At 51.8% G+C, this 25,140-nt stretch overlaps 2 protein-coding genes across 15 annotated transcripts in view; both read left to right on the top strand.

Annotated features, from left to right (window-relative positions):
- CAMK2G (calcium/calmodulin dependent protein kinase II gamma) overlaps window positions 1–18,198 on the top strand; it is a 61,157-nt gene extending 42,959 nt beyond the window's left edge. For 2 of the 14 annotated variants that reach the window (XM_074232866.1, XM_074232869.1), the window contains 7 exons: window positions 9,569–9,613; window positions 10,031–10,079; window positions 11,186–11,302; window positions 13,015–13,090; window positions 13,481–13,575; window positions 15,551–15,795; window positions 16,178–18,112. In XM_074232866.1, the coding sequence (XP_074088967.1) occupies window positions 9,569–9,613; window positions 10,031–10,079; window positions 11,186–11,302; window positions 13,015–13,090; window positions 13,481–13,575; window positions 15,551–15,783 (615 nt within the window). In that variant the 3' untranslated portion in view covers window positions 15,784–15,795; window positions 16,178–18,112. Of the gene's footprint in view, window positions 1–7,761; window positions 7,825–9,568; window positions 9,614–10,030; window positions 10,080–11,185; window positions 11,303–12,092; window positions 12,219–13,014; window positions 13,091–13,480; window positions 13,576–14,984; window positions 15,063–15,550; window positions 15,796–16,174 lie in introns of all 14 variants that reach the window. The other 12 variants (XM_074232860.1, XM_074232861.1, XM_074232862.1 and 9 more) reach the window with 12 other exon arrangements.
- A 1,991-nt stretch (window positions 18,199–20,189) lies between these two features.
- On the top strand, window positions 20,190–25,008 carry NDST2 (N-deacetylase and N-sulfotransferase 2). The gene is made up of 13 exons (XM_074232859.1): window positions 20,190–21,153; window positions 21,243–21,330; window positions 21,619–21,773; window positions 21,982–22,167; window positions 22,371–22,499; window positions 22,614–22,796; window positions 22,893–22,989; window positions 23,095–23,218; window positions 23,364–23,538; window positions 23,640–23,810; window positions 23,892–24,001; window positions 24,185–24,287; window positions 24,381–25,008. Exons 1-13 carry the CDS (start codon window positions 20,206–20,208, stop codon window positions 24,504–24,506), a joined length of 2,595 nt encoding a protein of 864 aa, XP_074088960.1. The 5' UTR covers window positions 20,190–20,205; the 3' UTR covers window positions 24,507–25,008.
- Window positions 25,009–25,140: the final 132 nt, after the last annotated feature.

The raw sequence follows: 25,140 nt of genomic DNA, 5'->3' as shown, positions 1-25,140 counted from the left end.
TGAAAAGTAATAGAAACATCAGGTTTGATAGGAAATGATAGGCTGAGAGCTTTGGTGGGCTTTGAAAGCTAGGTAGTAGGGAGCTATGATAGGTTGTTGAGCTACAATGTAGCATAATGAAAGATGATGAGCAGTCAAGAAACATCTATTAATTTATACCAACTACTGTGCTAAGCTTTGAGGATTTAAAAGCAGGCAAAAAGAGAATTCCTGCCCTCAAAGAGCTAATGACTTGGAATATTAGTCCTTGAGTAATATTTAAATGAATTGGAAGAAGGGAAGTTTGGAGGTAAAGAGACAAGCTTAAAGGATTGTTGTATTTTAGCTTTGGAAGGGCCCTCAGATCAAGGACTTAGCCTTTTTTCTATGTCATGGACTTTTTTGACAAAACCCATGGACTCCCCAGATAGTTTTTATTGGGGGTTTTTTTAGATTTTTTGTGGCAATGGGGTCAAGTGGCTTGCCCAAGGCCACATGGCTACATAATTATTAAGTGTCTGAGACCAGATTTGAACCCAGGTACTCCTGACTCCAGGGCCGGTACTCTATCCACTGCACCACCTAGCCGTCCCCCCCAGATAGTTTTAAAAATAATTGAAAGAATGCTAAAGTTGTAATGCTAAAAGATTTATTTGTTTTTAACCATTCAAGTCCATGAATTTCCCTATAATCTATATATGAACTCCTGCTTAAGCACCCTGTTCTAGTCTAACCCATAACTGAAGAAGAATCCTCTCTGACAGAAGGTTAAATGACTTCAGATGAAGAGGTTCCCACTGCCCATTTTTTCCCAACATTACCTGGAAGATACTAGAAAGTCTTGGCATTTTCCCCATGAGGTGACTTGACCTCTCTTTACCCTTTAATCTGGGGATCTGTTCTGCAATCTCTTTTTGCAAACCTCTTTTGTAAGCTTGCAAAATGACTCTCAAAAGGAAAGACAATATCTCATGGTCTTTGATAAAGGATGGATGGCAAGAACAGATTATCAGATGAGGAAGGACTCTTTTAAGTGCCAATTTCAGGGTCCCTAAAAGTCTCCTTGAAGCTAGGTGTCTCCTAGCATTTATTATGCAAGAAAAAGGAAGCAAGGACAAAGCAAGAAATTAGAGAAGACAAGAAGAACTTTTACCTGAGAAGTTAGAAGTAGATGTCTAAAACTTTCTGGTAAAAGAGACTCTTGATGCTAGACTCACCTGATACATGTGACAGAATCACATATCCAGAAAGATTTTATTACTAAAATAAAAAAAAAGTAGAGAGTGGAGGCAGGATGGTGGATAGAAACCAAGATTTTCCTTAAGATCTCTTGAGTTTTCCTCAAAAACAGCATTAATAAAATAAAAAGTTAGAGGGATCATTTAAAAAATCATGATCTACTTTGAGCTGAAGAAAAACTAGGATTGGATTATGCAGAGATTGACTAAAATTCAATGAGTGATGTATCTAATGTGAACTAGTATTCATACTTCTTTACATCTGGCTTACCTAAGCAAGCATAATATCTAGGAAGAAATAACCGTCATCTGTATAAAATCTTGACTATGCCGTTTCCTTTTCACTAGTACACAATTGTTTTACCAGTAGACTGGTCTGTTGGTGGCCATTCTTGAACTGAAGAACAAAGAATACAAAAGGACCCCATGTGCTGTAAGAATCCTCTCCCACTTTTGTAATGGTGATGAAGTTGTAGTAGAAAGGAAGAGGAAGGCTTGCACAAGTTTTTAGCCAGCCTGCATATATTATCTCTTGGCATCCTCAATGTGAGATCCTTGTCCAGTAGCCAATGAGCAGACAAACATCTGGAGGAACCAAATAGATCAGTCTTGACATTCTTGTTCTAAATGAAACCAGAAGAGGAAGGAAAGTTGCAAAACTGAATAGAAGAAAGGTTCTCAGGCCCATCTTGTATAGACAAATAAAAGATTTGACTGAGTTGGTTTTAATGGAGGACTATAGGGAACAGAAACTATCACTTGAAGGGATACTTGATCACTTCATTTTTAATGCTCAGTGGTAAATATTTGCCAGAAGGCCATCACAAAGACATTGGCAACCTATCCATCATTGCACGGAATGAGCAGAAAGAAATTCTATGATCAAACCCAAATAAAATCAGCATAAACATTTTGCAACACTCAGTGATTTCAATTCAAAAGTGACCATAAAGAAGGACAACAAAAAACTATGCTGTGAATCGTGGTTCTGGAATAAGAGAAAGAGACTGAAGAGTTGTAGATCCTGCCTCTGCAAAAGGAAGCAACATGGCCTAGGAGATAGTAGTGGGTAGAGTGTTGGAATCATAAAGACCCAGCTCAAATCCTAACTCTATTCCTTATGAATTGTGTGGTCAAGTTATTTAACCTTTTCAAACCTAAGTTTCCTCATTTGCAAAATGAAGATAATAGTTGAATTTAATAACTAATTCTTAGCTGTGTTGGGAAGACAAATGGAATGGTATTTATAAATGGCTTTGCAAACCTCAAATCACTTATATAAATTGTTATACAGAACCATCAAACCTACATATTGGGAATATTTTTCTTCAAGTAAAGAGCCAGGAGGTGCTAGAATATAGTGTACACCAAGTTACATCACAAAAAAATGAAATTGATTTTCTTCCCATAGATAGGAATCAAGTGGTTATCAATATGGGAGTCATTTCTGAATAAACTGTAGGATCAAGTCCTTGGTTTGTTAGAACAGAGATTAAAAATCAACACCAAATTAGAGGAAGGAATGAGAAGATATGGCATGTGATTGCACACTGTTCCAACTGGATCTATTTCAATAAGCTGTTGATGCCAAAAAATGGGAATTGGATTTTAAAACCCAGACATCAACACAGACTGTCACTGTTTCCTTAAGGACATTTAACCAATGTAAGTCATTTGCCACAGTAAGGAGACTTGTAGAGCCCAGTAACCACTTCAGTGAGCAAACATTTGATCTTGCTTAGCACAGAGAGATCATCCAAAGGCAACAAGAGTTGAGAGTATAAACATTTATAAATTCTTAAGGGAAGGATGAAGATGGAAGATTATGAGGAGTATCACTTCATTAAATACTCGAGAAGCAAAGGAGGGCAAAACAATAGTGAGGATCCGATTACATGACACCCTCCCTCAGAGTACTTGTAGGTCAAACTGGAAGAGGAACAAAAAACAGAGGACAAATGGAAAAGATTCTAAAGTAATGAGAAAAATCTGCATGTATATTAAAGGCTTTCTTGATAAAGGTATGAAACTTTCACAAATGACATTTTACAGCAAACTGCATTTTTTCAAAGGGTCTCCCATGTATATTTTAAATTATACAAAATTCCTGGAGAGATATTAAGAGAGAACTTCGTGATCCCTTTGATTATTCATTTGGAGCCATTTACTCTTCAGTTTTCTGACCCTGTCTCAATAGACATCCTTCATAGAGTCTAAATTGGAGAGGGATTCCATATACATGATGGGGTCTTCCATATGTAAGGGTGGGAGCCACTGGTGGTGGGAGCCATTATGCTGATCATATCAAACTCCAGAACACTGCAAAGCCTCCTATAAACACTCAGAAGAACACAGCTACACTATATATACATAGAAAGAAAAAAATCCAAGTGGGTGAAGATTGTGTCTTATCCTGATTATGCTCTGTGGTTAGAGAGCTCAGCCTTTTACCAGTATGTATTTATCAGTATGTATTTACTGGTGCTAGGCTCCTACCAATGAGCAATGAAACTGGGACTCCATTGAATTGGGAACCAAGCAGGATGGATTGCTTTTGGGACGTTGTCTCTTGCTTTTGATGGCCACTGTCTTCTCCCTGAAACAAAGGGCCATCTTAACAACAAGTCTTCTAGGGGTGCTATATGAAACATAGAAATTATAGAGGAATTCTGAGTTGTGGGTCTTTAGAGTTCAGTGGGAGGGCAGAGAGTCTTATATTTTTATCTTTTTAATGCCAATTGCTTAGCATACAGGATCTCATGCATAGTGGGTCCTTAATAAATATTTGGTGACTAATTGAAAAGACTCTAGCATATTTCAGATAAAGAAATGTGCAGGAGACACAGTATAAAAAGATACTATCAGAACCGTATTGCAAGCAAAAAAAATTGGGCTAGTCACATGGTGAGAGTAATGATGGATGGAATGATACCCCTCAAATGTCAGATCTAGAAAAAAGTCTAACTTATATTGTGCAGATTTTCTATGGACAATTTATGGGAAGATTTGATTAGGTGAGGACATGAGAAGAAGCAGATAAGGTTGTATTGTCTGCCCCTGGGGGACCTATTGATGCAGAGGAGATCATATTAAATATCCATGTACACTGGTCTTGAAAACCCAAATTTCTGAAATGACAGTAAATATCCTAGAATGTTAGGCTTGTAAGTCTCTTCTCGTGAGGTTCTCCTATGGCAGGAATCAGAAGCCTGAATAGGTGTTCGTTGCCTTGTCACTCTGAAGGTGCGTCCTTTCTTCACGTGTGGTAACAACAGGAAGATAAAGAAGAGGAGGCCGCAACCACAGGTTTGGGAGAAGAAATGAAAATAATAACAGTAACTCCCATGGTGTTTTTATTATTCAGGAAAAGCATGTTTAAGCACCTTCTGTATACTTTTTAAGGCATTATCTAGGAGCAAGGGACACAAAGACCACAAAAAAAAAAAAAGAAAGATAAAAGTCCCTGACTCATTTGGAAAAGGGGCGGGGAAAAAATGGACAGCTCCAACACAGATAGGTAAATACAAAATAATTTCTGGGAGGGGTACTAGCATATAGCGAGAGGAAAAGGAGGGGATCTTAAGCCTTAAGGAGAAAATGACCCTTGAGCTGGACCTTGAATGGAATTATGGATTCAAGGAGGAAGAATTGAACATATTCCAGCAAATGAGAGGGAGAGACAACCAGTGTAAACCACAGATGAGAGAAAGAATGTTATAGGAAGAGGTTGGCCAAGTCTACTTGGATTGACCAAGGCAACAAAGGCTGTTTCTTTTACAGGGTGGGTGTGCATCTGTCTGTGTGTGTGTGTGTGTATGTGGGTGGGTGTATATCCACCAAACTTCTGTCTCTTTCCTTCTGTTCTCTGCCCTGGTATGGAGCCCCTGCTCTACTGCACTAATCCAAGGCATTTCTGTGCTTTTTCTCTCACCTCCTCTCTCCCCTTCTCTTTCCCTTTTGCTGTGGTGTGTCCAGAAAAGGAAGTCGAGTTCCAGCGTGCACCTGATGGTGAGCCCGGCCTGCCCACCCATCTGCCCACCCTGTGCTGCCTGCCTGCCCGCCCGCCATGCATACTCATCTTCATATCATGCACGTCTGCTTGTGCTCATTGCCACCACATCTGTCTCAGGCGGGCAAGTGTGGCCTGTCCTCCTGGGCGGGGCCATTGCACAGGGACATTCTCACCTCCCTGCAGCCCCAGTGGCCTGGAAAGCCAGCTCTGAAATATGGTGCAGGCACCCCTTGTCATGGGGGTTGGGCTGTACCCTGCAGCCCAGGGCAGGAGGTGGCCTTGGTATGCAGAGGGTTGGTGCAGATCTACAGGCACAGGGAGAAAAAGCTTACTCTCTTTTGGAAAGGAGAAGTTTTTGTTTTTGTTTTTGTTTTATCCTGATCAATGATATAGGCAGCGCTTCCTGAAATGGGATTTACAGTATGGCAGCCTCCAAACACTCATTCAAGAGATTCAGATGAACAAAAGCTAAGCAGCTTGCTGTTCTCCAGTCTTTTGGCTTTTCGACCTGGGGTGAATATTCTCCAACTACAGCCAGGACTTGGTCTTCCTGTCCCTCCCCCACCACCACCACCAAGGATAAAGCCTGGTAGAGCCTTTCCCTAGTGAGGGAAGGGCACCATGAATTTATGCAGATGCAGCCACTAAAACAAGAGGTCAGAATGCAAATCCCATTCCTCTGTTATTTCTTGCTCCAGAGGAAGTTAGTGATACTGTTCCCTAGCCCTAAGACAATAGTGACTCACCAGTCACTAGAGTGGACTTTTCTCTTAGCCCACCCCTTCAGAGAGAATTTTGTGAAGGGCACAGAGAGGAGGATACTTGCTGTCCCAAGAACATTCTAACAGGTTTTTAGCTCTAGCAGTCTGATGAGAAAATTTTGTTCTGTCGACTGTGGAGCACGGACTGTCACGAAATTCCTGAGATCTCTTCCTCATTCGGTGGGGGGAGGGAGTGGGGGTACCAGCACATTGTCTCTTATTTCTGTGGTGCCAATTCTTGCGTGTCATCCCTAACCTTGAACTTGGGATTGAAAGTCACCTAAGGATAGAATTTAGGTTCAAAACCAGTCTTTGCCAGATATCACCTATATGGCTTTGGATCATTTAACTTCACTGTGTCTCAGTTTCTTCATCTGTAACATGAAGGTATTAGGCAAAATGACCTTCAGGGTCCCCTCTGTCTCTAAATCCTATGATTTCAAATCCACCTGTGATTGGTGGAGGAAGTTCTTGCTACTAGTGTTGACAAAATCACCAAATTACTGTGATCCAGCAATCGCAAAATCCTATAATATTTCTCTGTTGGCTTTGGGTCCAATACAAGGAATCCCACAGAGAGACTCCAGGACAAAAGGGAAAGGTCTCTCCCAGTGTCATTATAGAGCACTGTGGAGTTTAGGTAGTGTGGTCTGGTTGTGGATACCTACTTCCCACCAATCTCAATTATCTGGCATCAAAGATTCCCCTTCATTTTTAGCCTGATGCTGAGACTTGGAAGCCTCTTGAGGAATGTGGTTACAGAGAGACTGAGGCCACGGCCTAATGGACTCTAGCTGACTTCTGGGCTCTCAGGTCAGGTGGTCATGAGGAAAAGAGAATAGACCATCACTTGCAGAATTGACCTTGGTCTTATTGGAAGTGGCATCCATCTTTGGCACGTGGAGATGCAATGTAGTTATCTTCCTGCTAGGAGACCTACTGTTTGTCATGATGCTTTGTAGCTGAAGAGAGTCTAATCACAATACCCAGCTGCCCTGGCTACTTGAGGATATAGTCAGCCGGTCTGCTCTCACCTGCCTTAGCCTTGGAATTGCCAGCTGTTCCTGATCATTTTCTTTCATTCTTAGCAGTCTTCTTTATTCTAGCATTTATCAAGCAGAAAGTGGAACAGGATGACCTTATCCTATCACTCTGAGACAATAGATAGGTTTCAAACCTAGGATCCCAGGACAAAAATTGGCCACTATTAATGGAACCCCAGAGGTGTGCTTCTGGGATTATCTCTTTCCAATTGCAGGAACAACAACCCTCAAACTCCACTGAGGCTTCAATCTATGATGTAGGGTGACTAGGTATCAGGACGAAAAATGGATCTGCGTCCCCAAAAGTGCTCATGTTCTGGTCATCGTTTTATCTTTTTATGATTCAATAAAAACCTTCTTACCCTCTGGGAAATGAGAAGAACCCTTGAGTTTCCTTAAGAACAGAAGTATAAGAAGAACTGGTACATGGTACCAGCAGGAAATGCCAGCGAGGAGCCTGAAGTCCAGACTATTAGGCCAGTCATGCCTCTGGGCTACTCCCCAATGTCCCCACCTGACCAAGGGGCCCTCCCCACGGCCTCTCGTCTGCTCCTCACCCATCTCCACGACCATCGCTCCCATTCACACAGTAGTGTGGAGGCTGCCTCAGGCCCAGCTCCAATGGGGCCAGGGCCAGGGTCAGGGGTGAAGGGAGGTCTGGGAGAAGAACCTGGGCTACTTTGTTAACTGGGGAAACTAAACCATCTGTTTTCTTGTCTCAACTACAGAGCAACAACAAAAACAGTCTCGTAAACCCAGTCCAAGAGCCTGCGCCATTGCAGACGGCCATGGTACCTCCTGACTACGGCTTCTCCGCCTCCGCCCGCCTCTGCCTCCTTTCCCTCATATCCTCCCCCTCCCACGGGGGCTACCTCTTCTCCCTCCCCTCTCTTGGCTTTTTCATCCTCCCCATAAGCAAACAGCTTCTCTCACCATTGTGCCCTTTCTTTTCACGGTCAGCCTCTGACCCTGCTTGGCCTTCCTCCTCCCTCTGTGATCCCATTATGGCTGTTATCCCCCAATTCCTCTGCTGCTGCTGCTGCTGTTCTTGGGGAGGGGAGACGGAGGTGAAGCTGTATCCCCCTTCACACGAGGACCAGGGCCATGACGGGGATTGCTGGGTGGGGTGGGGTGGGAAGGTAGTATGGCCAAAAACACTTGAGTCATCTGAGCAGTGGAGTAAGCCAGACTTGGGGCTTCCTGGAAAGGAAGGCTAGAATCTGCCAGCCCGGTGTGGGAGGATTGACAGCTGTGGAGTTAAGAGTTCAGATCCAGCTCCACCACTTCGGACTGCGACTGCTAAAGACCAGTTGATAGTTTAGTTTAAAATGCTTTGTATGTGTTTTCTTGTTTGATCCTCACTACAGCCCAGGGAGAGACAGGTGTGATTGTTAGAGCACTTTACAAATAAGGAAACTGAGGCTAAGAAATTAAGTGATGGCTGAGGTCATAAAACTATGTCTGATGTCAAATTTGAACTCACATCTTCAGCACTCACCTAGTACCATACTACCTATGTGACCTTGGACAAATCACTTAATCTCTCTGATTCTCAGTCTTCATCTGTAAAACTGAAAAGATTTGACTAGCTGTAGAGCTATGATGGGAGCATCCTAGGGAGGTTCCTACAGGCAGCAGAATTCCTCCATTCCTAATTGAAGTATCTTTCTGAAGGGGGAACTGTGCCTTTGTAACAAGTGATTGCAGCCAATGGACTCAGTCATAGCAAACCCTTTCTTCTCCTCTGGTCCTTGGACAGGGACAAGTTTTGGGAGAAGGCAGAAGGTGAAAGCAACTGAGGGCTTCCTTGTCATCAGTTAGCATAAGGCACAACCTCTTCCTCTGCAACCCTTCCATACTTCCTGTTTTAGCTCCTCTTCCCACTGTAGGCTACTTGAAAGAACACTAGATTTGGAATCAAAGGAGCTAAGTTTGAAGGTGCTGCCAGCTTACCTATTGGTAATATCTTGGGCAGAAAGGTCTCTTGACTTCTCTGGGCCCCAACCTCTTTATTTGGGGGGGGGGGTCTAGAGGATCTCCAAGGTCCTGTGAACCTTGGATCCATCTCCTCAGTATCCTCGGTGAGCTTAGCAGGTCTCACCTTAATTTCCTGGCTGCTGTGGGTGCCTGCTTCCCACTGGTTTCTGAAGATCGAGTGTCTTGACCTTGGATCCAAAGCCAGCTTGGAAACTTACTAGCTGTGACCCTGGGCAAGTCACAGCTTCTCTAGGCCTCTGTTTCCTCAGCTGTAGAATGAGGCAGGTGGCCTTAATGATCTCTGAGGTCCCTTCCTGTCTCAAATCTATCATCTTAGAGTCTCTCCATTGCTAACTGAAAACCGAGAAATTCCCATGGCACCCCATCTTGGTCAAGATCCTTCAGCTGAGGTTGAATTGGAGGGCTAGGTTCTTTGGGATTGGTTTCCTGCCAGGCAGCTACCACAGTGCCCTGGGGGAACTGGAGAGAGCCCCCTCTGGGAAGAGCTGCAGCCCTACCTCAAGACAGGAGGGCAACTCCCCTCTTCTCCTCTCACAGGAACCCCAAACCACCGTGGTACACAATGCAACAGACGGGATCAAGGTGAGTGTGGTCCTGGCTCCGCCTGCCTCCTTTTCAGCCTGGGATCAGTATAGAATCAATGGGCGAGAGGGATCAGGGCCAGATCATTTCCCTGTGTCCTGCTAAGGGATGCTGAGGGTTGATTTCCCTCATTCACTTCCAGCAGGACCTAGGCTGAAATGGAGACAGCCAGCCTGGTTTTTTTTGGCTATATGTACTAGAAGAGCTGTAGTTTGTCCTCAGATTACTCCTTGCTCTGATTACTCCTTGGCCCTCCCCATCGTGTCTCAGTTGGGCAAGGATGGAATTTTCTAGGAGGGCTCAGGGAGTCATTGATCTCTTCTCTTTTCCCTGGAGCTGCCTCCCACTCCCTTCTTTTCTGCTCCTCCTGGCTTTTGAGGACTAAATGGGCAGTAATATGCTCTTTTTATCTGGCAGGGCTCCACAGAAAGTTGTAACACCACCACTGAAGATGAAGATCTCAAAGGTAAGATACATGAGAGAGGGGAATCTTCTCCATAATTGACATTGCAAGGGAAAGTAGGAACTTCTTCAGCTTCCTTGCAGCAGGGTCTTGGGGTAGGAAAGGAAAGGGGGGCGGGGAGGAACAAGAGCCGTTCTTACTTTCATCCCAAGCCTGAGTGAATTTTTTTCTAAGCCTAATTGCCACATTTTTGTTGATGGTGAGACTTCAGGAAATGGGCCCTGGGTGGCAGGGACCAGATTGTCTAGAAATATGGCCATTATTGGTCCTTGAGTGTGTTAGAGTCAGACATGAACTTGCTCTTTCCCATCACAAAGCTAAGGAGGTCTAAGAATGACCATTAAAACAAGAAAAAAAGAATGAGGGAAAGATCGAGTTAAATATATATGTATATATATATATGAAGGGATTATGGGTTTCCAGCCACCCTTCCTCCAAGAGACTCCAAACTTAGAATCATTATCTCAGATCAAACAGGGGAAATGAGATGGAGCAAACTACAAAACCAAATGGGTTCCTGACCCAAAAATATTGTTCCTTTCATCTCCTCTCTTCTCACCATTCCCAACCCTCCATCCCCACCCCCACCCCAGGCCAAATCTGAGGGACATTGACAGAGCTGAGAGCTCACCAAAACTCCTGGTAGGAGGAGGGGACAGTAAAGGAACAGAACTTTGATAAAGGAGAATGTCAGGAATTTTGCATGAAATAAAGTCTTTCCAGGTCATGGAAGGGCTAGGATGGAGGAAGTATAAATGGTGCCCGAAGTATGCTGATAGCTTGGAAGAAGCTGGCACTGGATGCTCCTGCTCAGCTCTCTTCTTGAGAGGGTCTTTATAGTTATGGTTACCAAGGTTCTCTGAACTAGAGGTGCAGTTCTTGGCCTCTCCACATAGCAGTGTCCTTCCTCTACCTTTCTCAGGGCAGGCTACACATTGGGAGGCCCCAGGGCAGAGGCAGTGACTTGGGATGTGGGCAGTGCCCAGTGGCAGCTGAGGCTTCACCTTGGCCCCGGCTCTCCAGTAGCATGGGCTTGGGGGTTCCCGTCTGGCTTGCGTGTTCACCTGCCTTGTTCTGTCTGTTTTGGCCACCCTCCCCTGCTCGGCTAGCTGCCCAGCTCCGCACTGGGGATCGCAGCAGCTTGGGGTCTGATGGACGGAGCCCCCGGGACAGAACAGCCCCCTCAGCAGGCATGCAGCCCCAGCCTTCTCTCTGCTCCTCAGCCAGTAAGTTGGAAGGAGGCACGGCTCCCCACCCCCTCCAGAGTCGCCCGGCTCCCCTGGCACTGAAGCTGTCTCTGGCCACACCACCAACAGGAAGCCAGGCCAGTGGGGCTACCACATCTTAGTCAGGTTCTGAAACACAGCCTCTGCCCTGGGGGTGGGTTTCTAGGTTGGGGGAAGAAGTGTGGAGGCAGCGGTGTATTCAGAGAAAGGCAAATAGGGAAATCACCCCTGGAGCCTAGAAAGGATTGTGGAAGTGCCTGGCATAGAAAGAGACTGAAGAAATCACCATATTTTCACCCTGGGCCAAGCCACTGGGATGGGAAACAAATGGTCCATCATCAAGCATGATGGTGGTTATCAATGGAATTCTATATCATTGGTGAAAGTGTGGGATGGTGTTAGGCAATCCAGCTGGTCTCCCCCAGGGTCTAGAGGCCACCCTCCTTTTCTCCTCCTTCTCTCGCACCATCCATCTCCCTGAGCCTCAGGACCCGGCCCCCCTTGAGCTAGCCAGATCCGCTGAGCAGATGATGCTATGGCGAGAGGTCTTGAGCGGGATGGCTGGGGACGGAAAGGTTGATGATGCTCTTGACTGCCGCCTGCTCAGTTGTGACTGTTGGCTGAGCGCCCCCTCCTCCCCTGATCTGTGACATTTTGGCTGTGCCCCTCACCCCCCATTGCCCCACCCCATTGGCTGTGCTTTCCTTTTTTGTTTTTTTGGCTGTGCTGCCCCTACCCTCCACACTGGCTGCGGCGAGATGCTCTTCTAATGCTTGCATTTGTCTTGCAGCCGCTCGCTCCTGTGAGGAAAGGCTTATGGCCTGGGATGGGCCAGGGCTCCCATCAGGGTTGGCACGTGCTCAGTCCGAGCCCTCCCTCCCTCTGGTGGTGCCTTTCGCTCTTAGTGGCGCTCCGTGTAAGTGAGCTGCCCCGGGAGTGTAGGTGCTCCCCTCCCAGTCCCTGGCTTCTGGGGCTCCCTGGCCGCAGCCCTTGCCTGCCTGCCTGCTGCCCACCTGCTGCCCAGAGCTCAGCCTGTTTTGGAGCTTTGGAGCAGGTTGGGGCTGTCTTTCTGTTTCTCTGGTGTGGGGCTAGCAGGGGCCCTGGCTTCTGTTTCCAGCTGACACAGGCAAACCCTTCACCCCTTTGTACCTCTGGAGAGAATGGGGGCTGCCGGTTCTTTTTCCTGTGTCCTCAAAAGTCTCCTGTTCCTGCCTTGTCCTTTTGAAAAGCTCAAGGGCTTGATTCCCTTGGCCTAGAGGGATCAGGGGCATTTGGAGCTATTTTAGGGGTGATTGAGTACTTTGCAGTGAGGGGAGATTGAGTGCTGGGAGAAGGACTTTTGGGGGTAACTTCACCTAACAGGGATAGAATATTAAGCCCTTAAAGTGATTATTAGTGATACAGCCAATGTCCCAGTTTGACAGTGGAATCTTTTCCCCATGTATCTCCTGGGTGTGTGCCTTGATTTCACTCAATGTAGGAGCAGGGAAAAAGCCAGAGACCCATACCTCATTAATTGTCCTGGGGGGCTCGATAGGGTGGGGAGGATCCTTTTCTCTACAGATGGTTAGGGTAAAGAATGATGGAAAAGGTCTACTCTATGATGAGCATAATGACCTGGAGTCAATGAGGCTCTATGAAGGAATGGGGAGGGCTTTCCTGGGCTTCTCCCCAACCCCATGCAGGTGAATTGCAGGGTTTTTCTCCCACAGTTCGAAAACAAGAGATTATTAAGATCACGGAGCAGCTGATTGAAGCCATCAACAATGGGGATTTTGAAGCCTACACGTGAGTAGAAGTGCATACTCTGGGCATGCCTCACTTTCCAGAAGGAGGCCCATCTGAACTCAGTGTCTGTTCTAGAAAGTAAATGGGATTCCTATGAGACTTCAGGGGAGCAGAGTGCTAACTCTCAGCCACTGGGACTCTACATAGGATAGCCTTGCCCCATTGAGTAACTCTAGTAGATGAGAGGGAAAGCCCAGGATTGATGTAGAAGTCAGGGAACTGGAGCATTCAGAGTACCAAAGGCTTAGGTTGTGTCCCAGTAGTTCTACCATTAATACTTTTCCTCTTAGCAGTTTGCTATTACTGGCTAGTTTGCTGTTACTGATGGGGAAGGAGGTCAAAACATTGACCTAAGTTGACAACTTTAACTTGACTGACTCTCCTCTACAGGAAGATCTGCGATCCAGGCCTCACCTCCTTCGAGCCTGAGGCCCTTGGGAACCTGGTAGAGGGGATGGACTTCCATAAATTTTACTTTGAGAATCGTGAGTGGGTTCGTGCTGCTGAGATCCTCCCACCTGCCTCTTGTCACTTCCTTCTTCCTCCATCTGGCTCCCACCACCCCAGCCTCCCATCCCAGCATTTCCCTTCTCTTCCCCTTTGCCAGCACTCCCTTTTATACCCTCTGCTTATCCCAACCTCTTGCTTCTATTATCTCCAACCCTCCCCAAAGACTGCTGTTTGCGTGTCAGGAAGGTAGTGCTGCCTTCAAGGCCAAGACCTCTGAATTGCCAGGAGTTGAGTGTTGCAAAATGACGCCCCTGGGTTGATCCTGCCAAACAAGTAAATTCATAACTGTGGCTATACGCTTCTTAATAGGGCAGCTTAAAATCAAGAGGAGAATGTCAACTATGGGGCAGTTTAGATGGCTGAAGGGGTTAATACACAGCCAGGATTCAGCCTTGTTTGGGATGTGGTACTATAGTCCCTTTGACTGGCTAGGAATTCCAAATATTGAGATAGAAAGCAGTGACGATATTGGATTTCAAGCCCTCAACTTGGATGGATCTGTGTTCGACTCAGTCACCCAACCACCCATTTGACCTCACATAAATCCTCCACGACTTAGATGTGTGAAGCACTCAAGAGGCATCCCTCTAGAGTAGCTCTTCCCAAACTTCCACGTGCTGGGCTCTAAGATATTAAGGATTTCATGCTGTTCCCACTTTAGCAAAAAGCTATGCTTTATGTGGATTATATCTCTTAATATTAACCACATTAGAAATTTAACTATCTTTGTATTATAAAAATAGTTTTGACCTCGAAGACCCCTTGAAAGGGTCTCCAGGATTCCTGATTAGCCTTTGAGAAGTCTTCCTCTGAAGTGGTGGCTCTTTTCCTTTGTGCCTTGGACCCCTCTGGCAGTCAGTCTGGTGAGGTTTATGGATCCCATTTTTCTAAGAATGTTTTTTAAATGCTTAAAGTGAAATACAAAGGATGACAAAGAAACCAATTCTATTGAAATCAAGATGGCACTTGTTTCCCTATCCAAGTTTACAGACCACAACCCCTTGGAGGAGTTCCATGGGCCACAGATTGAGAACCCCACTCCAGAGCTTTTGACTGTGTGGAGGCCAGTGGGAGCCTCTTTCTTATGTGACTGACCCTCTTCCTGCAGGAAGAGTCCTGGGTCCTCCCCTCATTTGAGCCTGAGATCCATCTCTCCTTTTGGTCATGAATTTGTCCAGTAATATGCCTTCTTGCAGTCTATTTGTGATGTGTCAGAGGCTGCTCGTGTACACTGGGCGGCCCCGCTTTGGGTCCTTTGGGTGACCCTCCACTCCAGTTCTCTGGAGGAGACCTTTGAGCAGTTCCTTGGCGTTCCAGGGCTAGACGCCCACTTCCCTATCCCTTCCTGATACAAACACTTTCTCTCTCCCTCCCACCTTCTCAGCCCAGTCCTGCTCTGATGCCATCACTCCATCTCCATATCAGTTTCCAACCCCGTCCCCAGTATTGCAGCTGTGCAAAGGTAAAACCCTGTATTATCTAAATGCTTTTGACTAAGGCTTAAAGTCGTGAGCTCTAAGAAGTCTTGTGTATTCTCATCCTTCTATTTTAACCCCAAATCTGTCTGTCCCTCAATAAAACCAGAGTGACATTTTATATCATCTGTCCACCTGGCTCCATTGGCTTTTTTCCCCCAAAGGATCCTGTGAACCCTGGGAACTTCCTGGACCAAGTGCTTTGGTGGTCACGGCTTTTTAACTGCCTTACTTCCTGTCACAAGTGGGTTTTTTTATGTACCAAGTTAGTGGTTTTCTTAGCTTCAGATAAAGGGGGATGATATGATAGCGTTATCACAGACTAAGCTGTGGCAACAGCTGCTGATGGAGATAGAATGAATTCTTGGGGAAGTCTTGAGGTGCTGGCCCCAAGGGATGGTACTGGACAGCAAGGCAGGGGAGGGGATGCTACATTGGTTCTAAATAGCGGCCTGACCCTTGTTCTTCCCTACAGTACTGTCTAAGAACAACAAGCCCATCCACACTACCATCCTGAACCCCCACGTGCATGTCATTGGCGAAGACGCAGCCTGTATCGCCTACATCCGCCTTACCCAGTACATCGACGGTCAGGGCCGGCCTCGGACCAGCCAGTCCGAGGAGACCAGGGTCTGGCACCGCCGTGATGGCAAATGGCTCAACGTGCACTACCACTGCTCGGGGGCCCCTGCTGCCCCCCTGCAGTGAGCTCTCCTACAGGTGAGCTCCAGGTGCTGGGGGGGGGTCAGGGTGGGCATTTGGAATGGAAATGTCAGAACATCCCCTCTAGTACCTTACACTAGCCACAGGCTTATTGGTCAACTCAACTGATGGAGGATTTATGAATTGCCTCCTATGGCAGGGTACTGCCAGGAACTAGGTATAGAAAAAAAAACCAGTACCTGCCCTCAGGAAGCTTATGTTCTGAGGGGTGAAGGGAAAAGGGAGAAGATCCTCTGTTTCCCTTCCCTGCTAGAGTCCCATTTCCATCTTCCCACCCTGGGAATGGTAGGGGTGTTTACAGATACAAAGTGGGCAGAAGTTCCTCTAATTGACCCTTATCCTCTTCCCCCACGGCTTGCTGCTGTGTTCTTTCCAGCAGTGGTGTTAGGAGATTTCCCAGCCAGAGGTCAAACCTTCGAAGCCAGCGGCTCTGGAGGGCCCGAGTGACAGCGGCAGTCATGTTCTCGTTTGAGGTTTAAAAACAATTAAAATTACAAAGCGGCAGCAACCAATGCACGCCCCTGCATGCAGCCCGCCCGCCCATCGTGTCTGTCTCTGCTGTACCGAGGTGTTTTTTACATTTAAAAAAAAAAGAAAAAGAAAAAAAGATTGTTTAAAAAAAAGGAATCCATACCGCTGATCATGTTTTAAAACCACCCGCAGCCCCACCCTGGGCTGGCAAGAGGGCGGGAGTTTGAGCAACAGACTCTCAACCTGGCAGAAAGTGAGCCCGGGTTTGAGACCCCCATGGACTCGGGGGGGTGGGGGGGCAGGCAGGAACTCTTGACACTGACCCTGCTGGAAGCCACCAAAGCAGTTCTGTGCAGCATCACCCGGATCTCTGCGGTGCCTGAGGCGGCTTGCCCGGCCTTGGGTCCTGGGAACAGACTTCTCCAGAGTCTGCACGTGAACCTGGATGGAGGGTCATGAGATGGCTAATGCTTGGAGCTTGTTTTTCCCTTCCCTGGGGGGAAGATGGCATCATCCCCAGGCAGCTACTGTGGCAAAGGCAGCACTGAAGAGCAGTGGAGAGCTGGTGGCTGGGATTTCACTGTACTGTTCCAGTTTGCATAGATGGGAGACTTGGTGCTGCAGAAAGTTGTCCACTCGAAGCAGGCAGAAAGCTGATGTTAGTCTGGCTTGTCCTTCCCTCCTCCGTCCATTTCTAGAGGATGCGCCATCAAGCATGAGGCTGGGCCCAAGGCCCAGGCCCCAAGCTGGGAAGGGGCAGGGGCTGCCGCTTTGCTTCTTGTTTGTTCTAGTGTGACTTGGCCAGGATGGAGCCGGGCCTAGGGTCCTAGGGCCCACCACTCCCCCTGTAGCCTTGGGCAGTTCTACTTCTGTGCTGATTTCAGTCGTCTTTGTCTTGCTTTTTTTCTTGGTGATGGCCCCGATTCAAACCTCATCTGGACCTAGTAGGAATGGGAGAAGTGGGACTGTCCATCTTGTTTTCTCTCTGGAGTTGGCTTGTCTAACTCTTGTTTAGATGTCCCTATTTCAAGAGGCCTCTCTCCTGACCAACAGAGGCTCAGAATTGCTGCTGGAGAGTCTGCATGGGTCTTCACCTTCCTCTACCCTGCATGCACCCCAGTAAAGGAGGTGCCCAGGGCCATGGCTCCCCTCAAATAAATTTTCCTTCCTGTTCCCAGGGGGTTCTACTGTCACAAGGGAGGGAAGACAGGAAGAAGGAAAGGTGCTAGAGGACAAATTGGTCAAATGCCCAAGTTCTCTGCACAAAGACCTACCTACCTGCCCCTTTCCAGGGAAGGTGGGCAGGCCCCGGAGTCCCTGGAGTGCCTTTAGAGTGTGAAGCTAGAGTGAGGAGGGGCAGGAGAGGCCTGGTGTGAGAGCTTCTGTCGGTTTGGTCACCGTGTGCATGCCCACCCTCTGGGCCCTGGGCCCCCTTGCCTTTCTTCTATTCTGCATTGCCAGCACGCAGACAACTTCACCACATGGTTTGGTTTTGCAGTCTTTTGAGACAAATGGTCTTTGAAACCCATAGCTTGATATCGGCTGCTCGAGCCCCGCCTCTCCTTAGCATTCTTACTCTCCTCTCCTGGGGCTAACGTCAGCATCTATAGAATTTAGATTATTAAAAAAAAAAAATCACCTTTTAAACAGGAAATGGAAGGCATTTGATGCAGAATTTTTGCATGATGACATAGAAATAATTTAAAAACTAGCTAGTGTTTGTTCTGAATGTGGGTAGACCCTTCATAGCTTTGTTACAACGAAACCTTGAACTGAAGATATTTAATAAAATAACATTTAAACAGTCCACGGTGTTGTTGAAGTCTGGGGCTCAGAGCTAAGTGCCTGAAGGAGGGGCTGCGCACATGCACCCACTCTCATACACATACACGTCACACACATACTTCCACATTCACACATATCTTCACACATCATCATACATACATATATTTCCTCACATTCATACATGCACTTTCTCACTCATTTTCTCACCCTCATACTTTCTCTGTAAAATACACTTTCTCATACTCATTACACACACTCTTATACTTTCTCATTCATGCACACACTTTCTCATACACTCATGCTTACATATACACGTTCTCATACTTTCTTACCCTACATTTCCTCACATTCATACACTTTTTACTTACACACTTTCTGACATGCAGACTTAAGTATCCATTTTCTCACATATATATATACACACTCATTTTTTTCTCAGTCATACTTTTCACATAAACACACTTTCTCACTCATACATATACATGTTCTCATAGTTTCTCACATACATACACATTTCCTCACTCATACGTGACTTACATACACACTTATACTTCATCACTCACGTGACACATCCATTCCACACTCATGCTAGTGCACTGCGTTCCTCACACTCACACATGCACACCTTCCTCACACTCACACATGCACACATGCACACGTCCCTCACTCACACATGCACACGTCCCTCACTCACACATGCACACGTTCCTCACACTCACACATGCACACCTTCCTCACACACATGCACACCTTCACACATACACACATGCACACCTTCCTCACACTCACACATGCACACCTTCCTCACACATACACACATGCACACCTTCCTCACACTCACACATGCACACCTTCCTCACACATACACACATGCACACCTTCCTCACTCACACATGCACAGCTTCCTCACACATACACACATGCACACCTTCCTCACTCATACACACACATGCACACATTCCTCACACACATGCACACATACACACATGCACACCTTCCTCACACTCACGCATGCACACATACACACATGCACACCTTCCTCACACACGCGCGCGCACACTTGAACTTTCTCCCTCATGCCTACACCTGCATCTCGCACTTTCTCACCCATCCACGGCGCCACTCACTCCCACCTCTCCCAGGTGTTTGGCTCCACAGAGGCGGGGGGGGGGGGGGGGGAGGCCGCGGTGAGAACTTGGGGTGGGAGGGGGAGCGGGGCGCCCCCCGCCTCCGGGGTGGTCCTCTGGGGCGGCCCGAGCCCCCCCTCCCCAGGCTCCTCAGCCCCCGCCCCGCCCCGCCGGCCCCGCCCCCGCCCCCCCCCCCCCGGCGGAGTGGTCCGGTCCACACCCCCCTGCCCCGGATTGGTCCAGGCGCGCTCCACGCCCCCGCGCCGCTGCCCCTCCGGGCCCTCCACGTCCGACGTCACGCCCGGACTGTTCCACTCCCCGGGAGGGCGGGGGGAGGCGGAGAGCGGCTGCTCGGGCCCCCGCGGGAGCCGCGCGTCCGGGCGGAGCGCCGAAGGAGAGGGCGCGCGCGGGCCCCCCCCCCCGAGCCCCCCGGAGCCGCGAGGGCCGCCCCGAAGCGCCCCCGGGAGCCGCCGGGGCCCGGCCGGCCGCGGGGCCCGGCCCGGCCTCCCCTGGCCGCCGTGGTTCGGGCCGGCCGCCCAGGAGCTCGCGGGGAGATGGCGGAGCCGCCGCCGCGGCGCCCGGATCCGGGAGAGGCGGGCGCCCGGGGGGAGCGGCGGACACAGCCCCGCGCCCGCCGGGTGAGCAGCCCCGGCCGCCCCCCCCCCCCGCGCCCCGCCCCGCCCCGCGCCCCGCGCCCCCCCGGCCCTGGGGGAGGGTCCCGGGCCCCCCCCCCCGCGCCCCCCGCCCCCCGCCCTCAGGCCCGGCCTCTCCGAGGTGCCTGTGCCGTGAGCCGCCCGGGGCCGCCCGCGCCCGCCGCTGCCGGGGGGAAGGTGAGCGGGGCCGGCGGGGGGGGGGGGCGCCCCGGCCTCACCCCGCCCCGTCCTTCCGGCCCCCCAGGTCAGCGGCGGAGCCCCAGGAGCGCCGCCCCGCCGCCGCCATGGGCCCGGGGCCGCGGGGGCCTGAGCCCGCGGCGCCCCTCGGAGCCCCGCGCAGCTGACGCGCCCCCCGCCGCCCGCGCCGCGCCATGCTCCAGCCGTGGCGGCGGCTGCGCCCGGCCCGGCCCCCCGAGCTGCAGCGCCTCGTGCTGCTGCTGAGCGCCTTCAGCCTGGCCTCCGTGGCCCTGCTGGCCTACTACGTGTCCGGCGGCCCCAAGGCCAAGGAGCCCCCGCCGCTGCCGCTGGGGGCCTGCGGCGGCGCCGACGCGCCCCCGCCGCCGCCCTGGCCGCCGCGGCCCCCCGAGGCGGCGCGCACCGAGCCCGTGGTGCTGGTGTTCGTGGAGAGCGCCTTCTCGCCGCTGGGCCAGGACATCGTGGCGCTGCTGGAGGCCGGCCGCTTCCGCTACAGCGCCGAGCCGGCGCCGGGCCGCGGGGACCTGCCCGCGCTGAGCCGCGGCGGCCGCGGCCGCTACGCGCTGGTGGTGTACGAGAACCTGCTGCGCTACGTGAACCTGGACGGCCGCAGCCGCGCGCTGCTGGACCGCTACTGCGTCGAGTTCGGCGTGGGCATGGTGGGCTTCCTGCGCGCGCCCCGCGGCCCGCCCGGCGCGCGCCTGCGCGGCTTCCCGCTGTCCCTGCGCGCGCACGCGGGGCTGCGGGACTGCCGCGTCAACCCCGCCGCCCCGCTGCTGCGCCTCACGCGGCCCGGCCGGCCCGAGCCGGGGCCGCTGCCCGGCGACGACTGGACGGTCTTCCAGTCCAACCACAGCACGTACGAGCCGGTGCTGCTGGCCGAGGCCCCGGGCCGCGCGCGCCTGCCCACGGTGGTGCAGGACCTGGGGCTCCACGACGGCATCCAGCGCGTGCTCTTCGGCCACGGCCTGGCCTTCTGGCTGCACAAGCTGGTGTTCGTGGACGCCGTGGCCTACCTCACCGGGAAGCGCCTCTGCCTGGCGCTGGACCGCTACATCCTGGTGGACATCGACGACATCTTCGTGGGCAAAGAAGGCACCCGCATGAAGGCGGCCGACGTGGAGGTCGGTGCCCCGCCCCGCCCGCCCCGCCGCGCCCCCGGCCGCGCCCCCGGCCCGGGCCCACGGAACCCTTTTCTGTCCCCCCCCTCCAGGCCCTGCTCACCACGCAGAGTAAACTCAGGGCTTTAGTCCCCAACTTTACTTTTAATCTGGGCTTCTCGGGGAAGTTCTACCACACGGGTAAGTGAATGCCCCCCGATGCCCGCGGTCTCACTCTCCCTCCTCCTGGAGCCGCGTGCGGGTGCCCCTGGGGACGGGGGCGGATGCCCCCGCCGGGGCCGGGCAGGCAGCCGAAATGGGAGACGCGCCACGTGCCCACCGTGTGCCCGTGGGCGCATCTGGGGAACAGGGGTGCAGGGGACGGAAAGATGGAAGAAGGGGAACTGCACCCAAACGATGGCGGGGCGGGGGGTAGCCAAGCCCCCCCCCCCTCCGGTGACGAGTGAGAGCCGCAGTCTGTGACCGCAGGGACGGAGGAGGAGGACGCGGGGGACGACATGCTCCTGAGGCACCGGAACGAGTTCTGGTGGTTCCCCCACATGTGGAGCCACATGCAGCCACACCTGTTTCACAATCGCTCCGTGCTGGCGGACCAGATGCGGCTCAACAAACAGTTTGCTCTGGTGAGACCCCCGGGTGCCTTCCCCAAAGCCCCTTCCCACTGGGACGTCCCCCTCCCTTCCCTCTGCCCACCTCCCCACCCCCTCCCTCCGCTTCTTCCTCTAGTTCTCTGTTTCCCGATTTTTCTTCCTGGATGGTATCCCTGTCCCTCCCACCCCTCTACTCCCCCCAACCTCACCAGTCCCAGATGAGAGTCTGTGCCATCCCCAGGAGCATGGGATCCCCACGGATCTGGGGTATGCAGTGGCTCCCCACCACTCGGGCGTGTACCCCATCCACACACAGCTCTATGAGGCCTGGAAATCTGTGTGGGGGATCCAGGTGACCAGCACTGAAGAGTATCCCCACCTCCGCCCTGCACGCTACCGGCGAGGCTTTATTCACAATGGCATCATGGTGAGGGACCCTTTAACCTCCTCTTGAGCGAAACCCATGAACCATTAACCCATCCTCTGGCCCTCGATCCCCAGCTCCAGCTTCATTCCTCATAGCGCATGTCTCGGAGTCCCCCCTCTGCCGGTCCCCAGCCCTTCATTTCCCCATCCACATTCTGGCCCTGTGGCCCGAGCCGTGCCCACCCCCTTCCCTCCCTTCTCTAGGTCCTGCCCCGACAGACGTGTGGTCTCTTCACTCACACCATCTTCTACAACGAGTACCCCGGGGGCTCTCGAGAGCTGGACCGGAGCATCCGTGGCGGAGAGCTCTTCCTGACTGTTCTGCTCAATCCGGTATACGACTGGGGTCTGCGCTGACCGGGGGCTGGGGAGAGGGGCTTTCTCTCCAATCTGATGGCCAGATTTGGGCCAAACTTGCCCTCATTGACACGGGGGCTCCCCCTGCAGATCAGCATCTTCATGACCCACCTGTCTAACTATGGCAATGACCGGCTGGGCCTGTACACTTTTGAGAGCCTGGTGCGCTTCCTGCAGTGCTGGACCCGACTGCGCCTGCAGACCCTGCCCCCGGCCCCCCTGGCTCAAAAGTACTTTGACCTCTTCCCTCAGGAACGCAGCCCACTCTGGCAGGTCGGTCCCCCTGAAGGGCTGGGGAAGGAAAAGTAGGGAGGAGGGGGAACTGGGGAGAGGAGCCAGGGGTCATCTGTCTCTCCCCTCCCTCACCAGAATCCCTGCGATGACAAGAGACACAAGGACATCTGGTCCAAGGAGAAGACTTGTGACCGGCTCCCCAAGTTCCTCATCGTGGGCCCCCAGAAGACAGGTAAGGACCCACGCAGAGCTGGCCGAGGCCACGCTGGGCTGCTGTCGCCTCTGCCCTGGCCCCGTGCCCGTGGAGCTCTCAGCTCTCCCCCCACCCCACCCCCAGGCACCACAGCAGTCCACTTCTTCCTGAGCCTGCATCCCGCAGTCACCAGCAGCTTCCCCAGCTCCAGCACCTTTGAAGAGATACAGTTCTTCAGTGGCCCCAATTACTACAAGGGCATCGACTGGTGAGAGGGGATCCTGGTGGGGCTGCCGCTCAAGGTCCTCTGTGCCCGGCCCCGGGCCACTTATGCAGCAGGCGCTTAAGGGCCTGCGGGGAGAGCTCTTTGGACCCCTGTTCCCATCTTCCTCTGACCCCGAGTCTGTCCCCAGGTACATGGACTTTTTCCCCGTCCCCTCCAATGCCAGCACTGACTTCTTATTTGAGAAAAGTGCCACCTATTTTGACTCAGAGGTTGTGCCCCGGCGGGGAGCAGCCCTTCTGCCCCGGGCCAAGATCATCACCGTGCTCACCAACCCTGCCGACCGGGCCTACTCCTGGTACCAGGTCAGTGGGGGGGAAGGCAGCCAGTCTGCTGGGGAGCCAGATGGAGGAAGGGGAAGCCTTCTGGAGACTTCACCCTCCTCCTCTCCACCTCCCTTCTCAAGCATCAACGAGCACATGGCGACCCTGTGGCCCTGAACCACACCTTCTACCAGGTAGTCTCAGCCCCCCGCCAGGCCCCTCCTGCTCTCCGGGCCCTGCAGAGCCGCTGCCTCATGCCAGGCTTCTACGCCACCCACTTGCAGCGTTGGCTCACCTACTATCCCTCTGGCCAGGTAACAGCCCCCTGGGCCCAGGCTCCCTACAGCCCAGGACCCCAACCTCAGCCAAGCTGGCATCTCCTCATCTGCCTGTAGGTGCTGATAGTGGATGGACAGGAACTTCGCACAAACCCAGCGGCCTCCATGGATAGTATCCAGAAGTTCCTAGGTGTCACCCCTGTTCTCAACTACACAAGAACCCTCAGGTGGGACCGGGGGGGAGCGGGGAGAACAGCACGGGAGTTAGATGCCAAGCTTTTCTCTGCCTAGAAGAAAGGACGTGTCTGAAGAGGCATGGGCAGAGACTGGGAGCGGGGATGTCGGTGGCTTTGTAGGGCCTGGTGTACTTCCCTCCAGGCTCCTGACTGATGCCTTCTTCTGCTGAGCAGATTTGACGAAGGGAAGGGGTTCTGGTGCCAAGGGCTGGAGGGTGGCAAGACGCGATGCCTGGGCAAGAGTAAAGGCCGGCGCTACCCAGACATGGCCCCAGAGGTGAGTGCCCCGGGGGGAGGGACCTGCCTGCAGCCAATGCCTGGCTCCCAGCCCCCTCCTCTCCTCTCACCTGCCTTTTCTCCTCCACCCCAGGCCCGCCTTCTTCTGGTTGACTTTTTCCGGGACCACAATCTGGAACTGTCCAAACTGCTGAGTCGGCTTGGGCAGCCAGTGCCTTCCTGGCTTCAGGAGGAGCTGCAGCGCTCGGGCCTGGGCTGAGTCTCCAGTCCCACAGCCGCTCCAGAAGGCTCCTCCAGACTAGAAGACGGGCAGGGCCAGCGGGCCTGCCCAGGTCCTCCCTTCAGTCTGTCTCAGTGCCCCCTTGGGCCTGGATAGGGAAGGAAAGTCAGGCCAGACTTGGACCGTCAAGTCTTAACCAAGGGACCCACCTGGGCATCCTCTGAGGAGGCTGAAGGCCTGGCCCTGATCTGGGAGGGCCCTCCTAGCCCGTGGACTTGGTAGGGGATGGAGGATAAACTGGGAGCTTGGGAGGAGGGCCTGCCACCCCCATCCCCAGCAGGGCATCGCGAGTTTCCTCCGGGGAGGCAGCCTCCAGGGGCAGCAGGTTCTCTTCCTTATGAACCCTTCGGTCAAAGGGGTCCCTCTGCAGCCTGGCCTCCCTATGTCATTCACATTGAATGGGGATGAGGTCGGGCAGTAGCTCACGGAGCAGAGAACCAGGCGAGGAACATCTAGCTACCCTAATAAACGTCATTATTTTTCTGTCGTGTCCGGCCAATGTCGGCTCTGTCTCCCACCTGCCCGGAGGGGACAGAGGTCTCCTCTCCCTCCCCCTGAAGAACTAGAGAGGCCCAGACGGATGAGTAAAAAAGGAGAGTTTATATATTTATAA

This window comes from Macrotis lagotis, chromosome 4 (genome assembly GCF_037893015.1).
Source record: "Macrotis lagotis isolate mMagLag1 chromosome 4, bilby.v1.9.chrom.fasta, whole genome shotgun sequence".
In the NCBI taxonomy this organism is placed as follows: Eukaryota; Metazoa; Chordata; class Mammalia; order Peramelemorphia; family Peramelidae; genus Macrotis; species Macrotis lagotis.
This window is presented reverse-complemented; position numbering and strand designations above follow the sequence as displayed.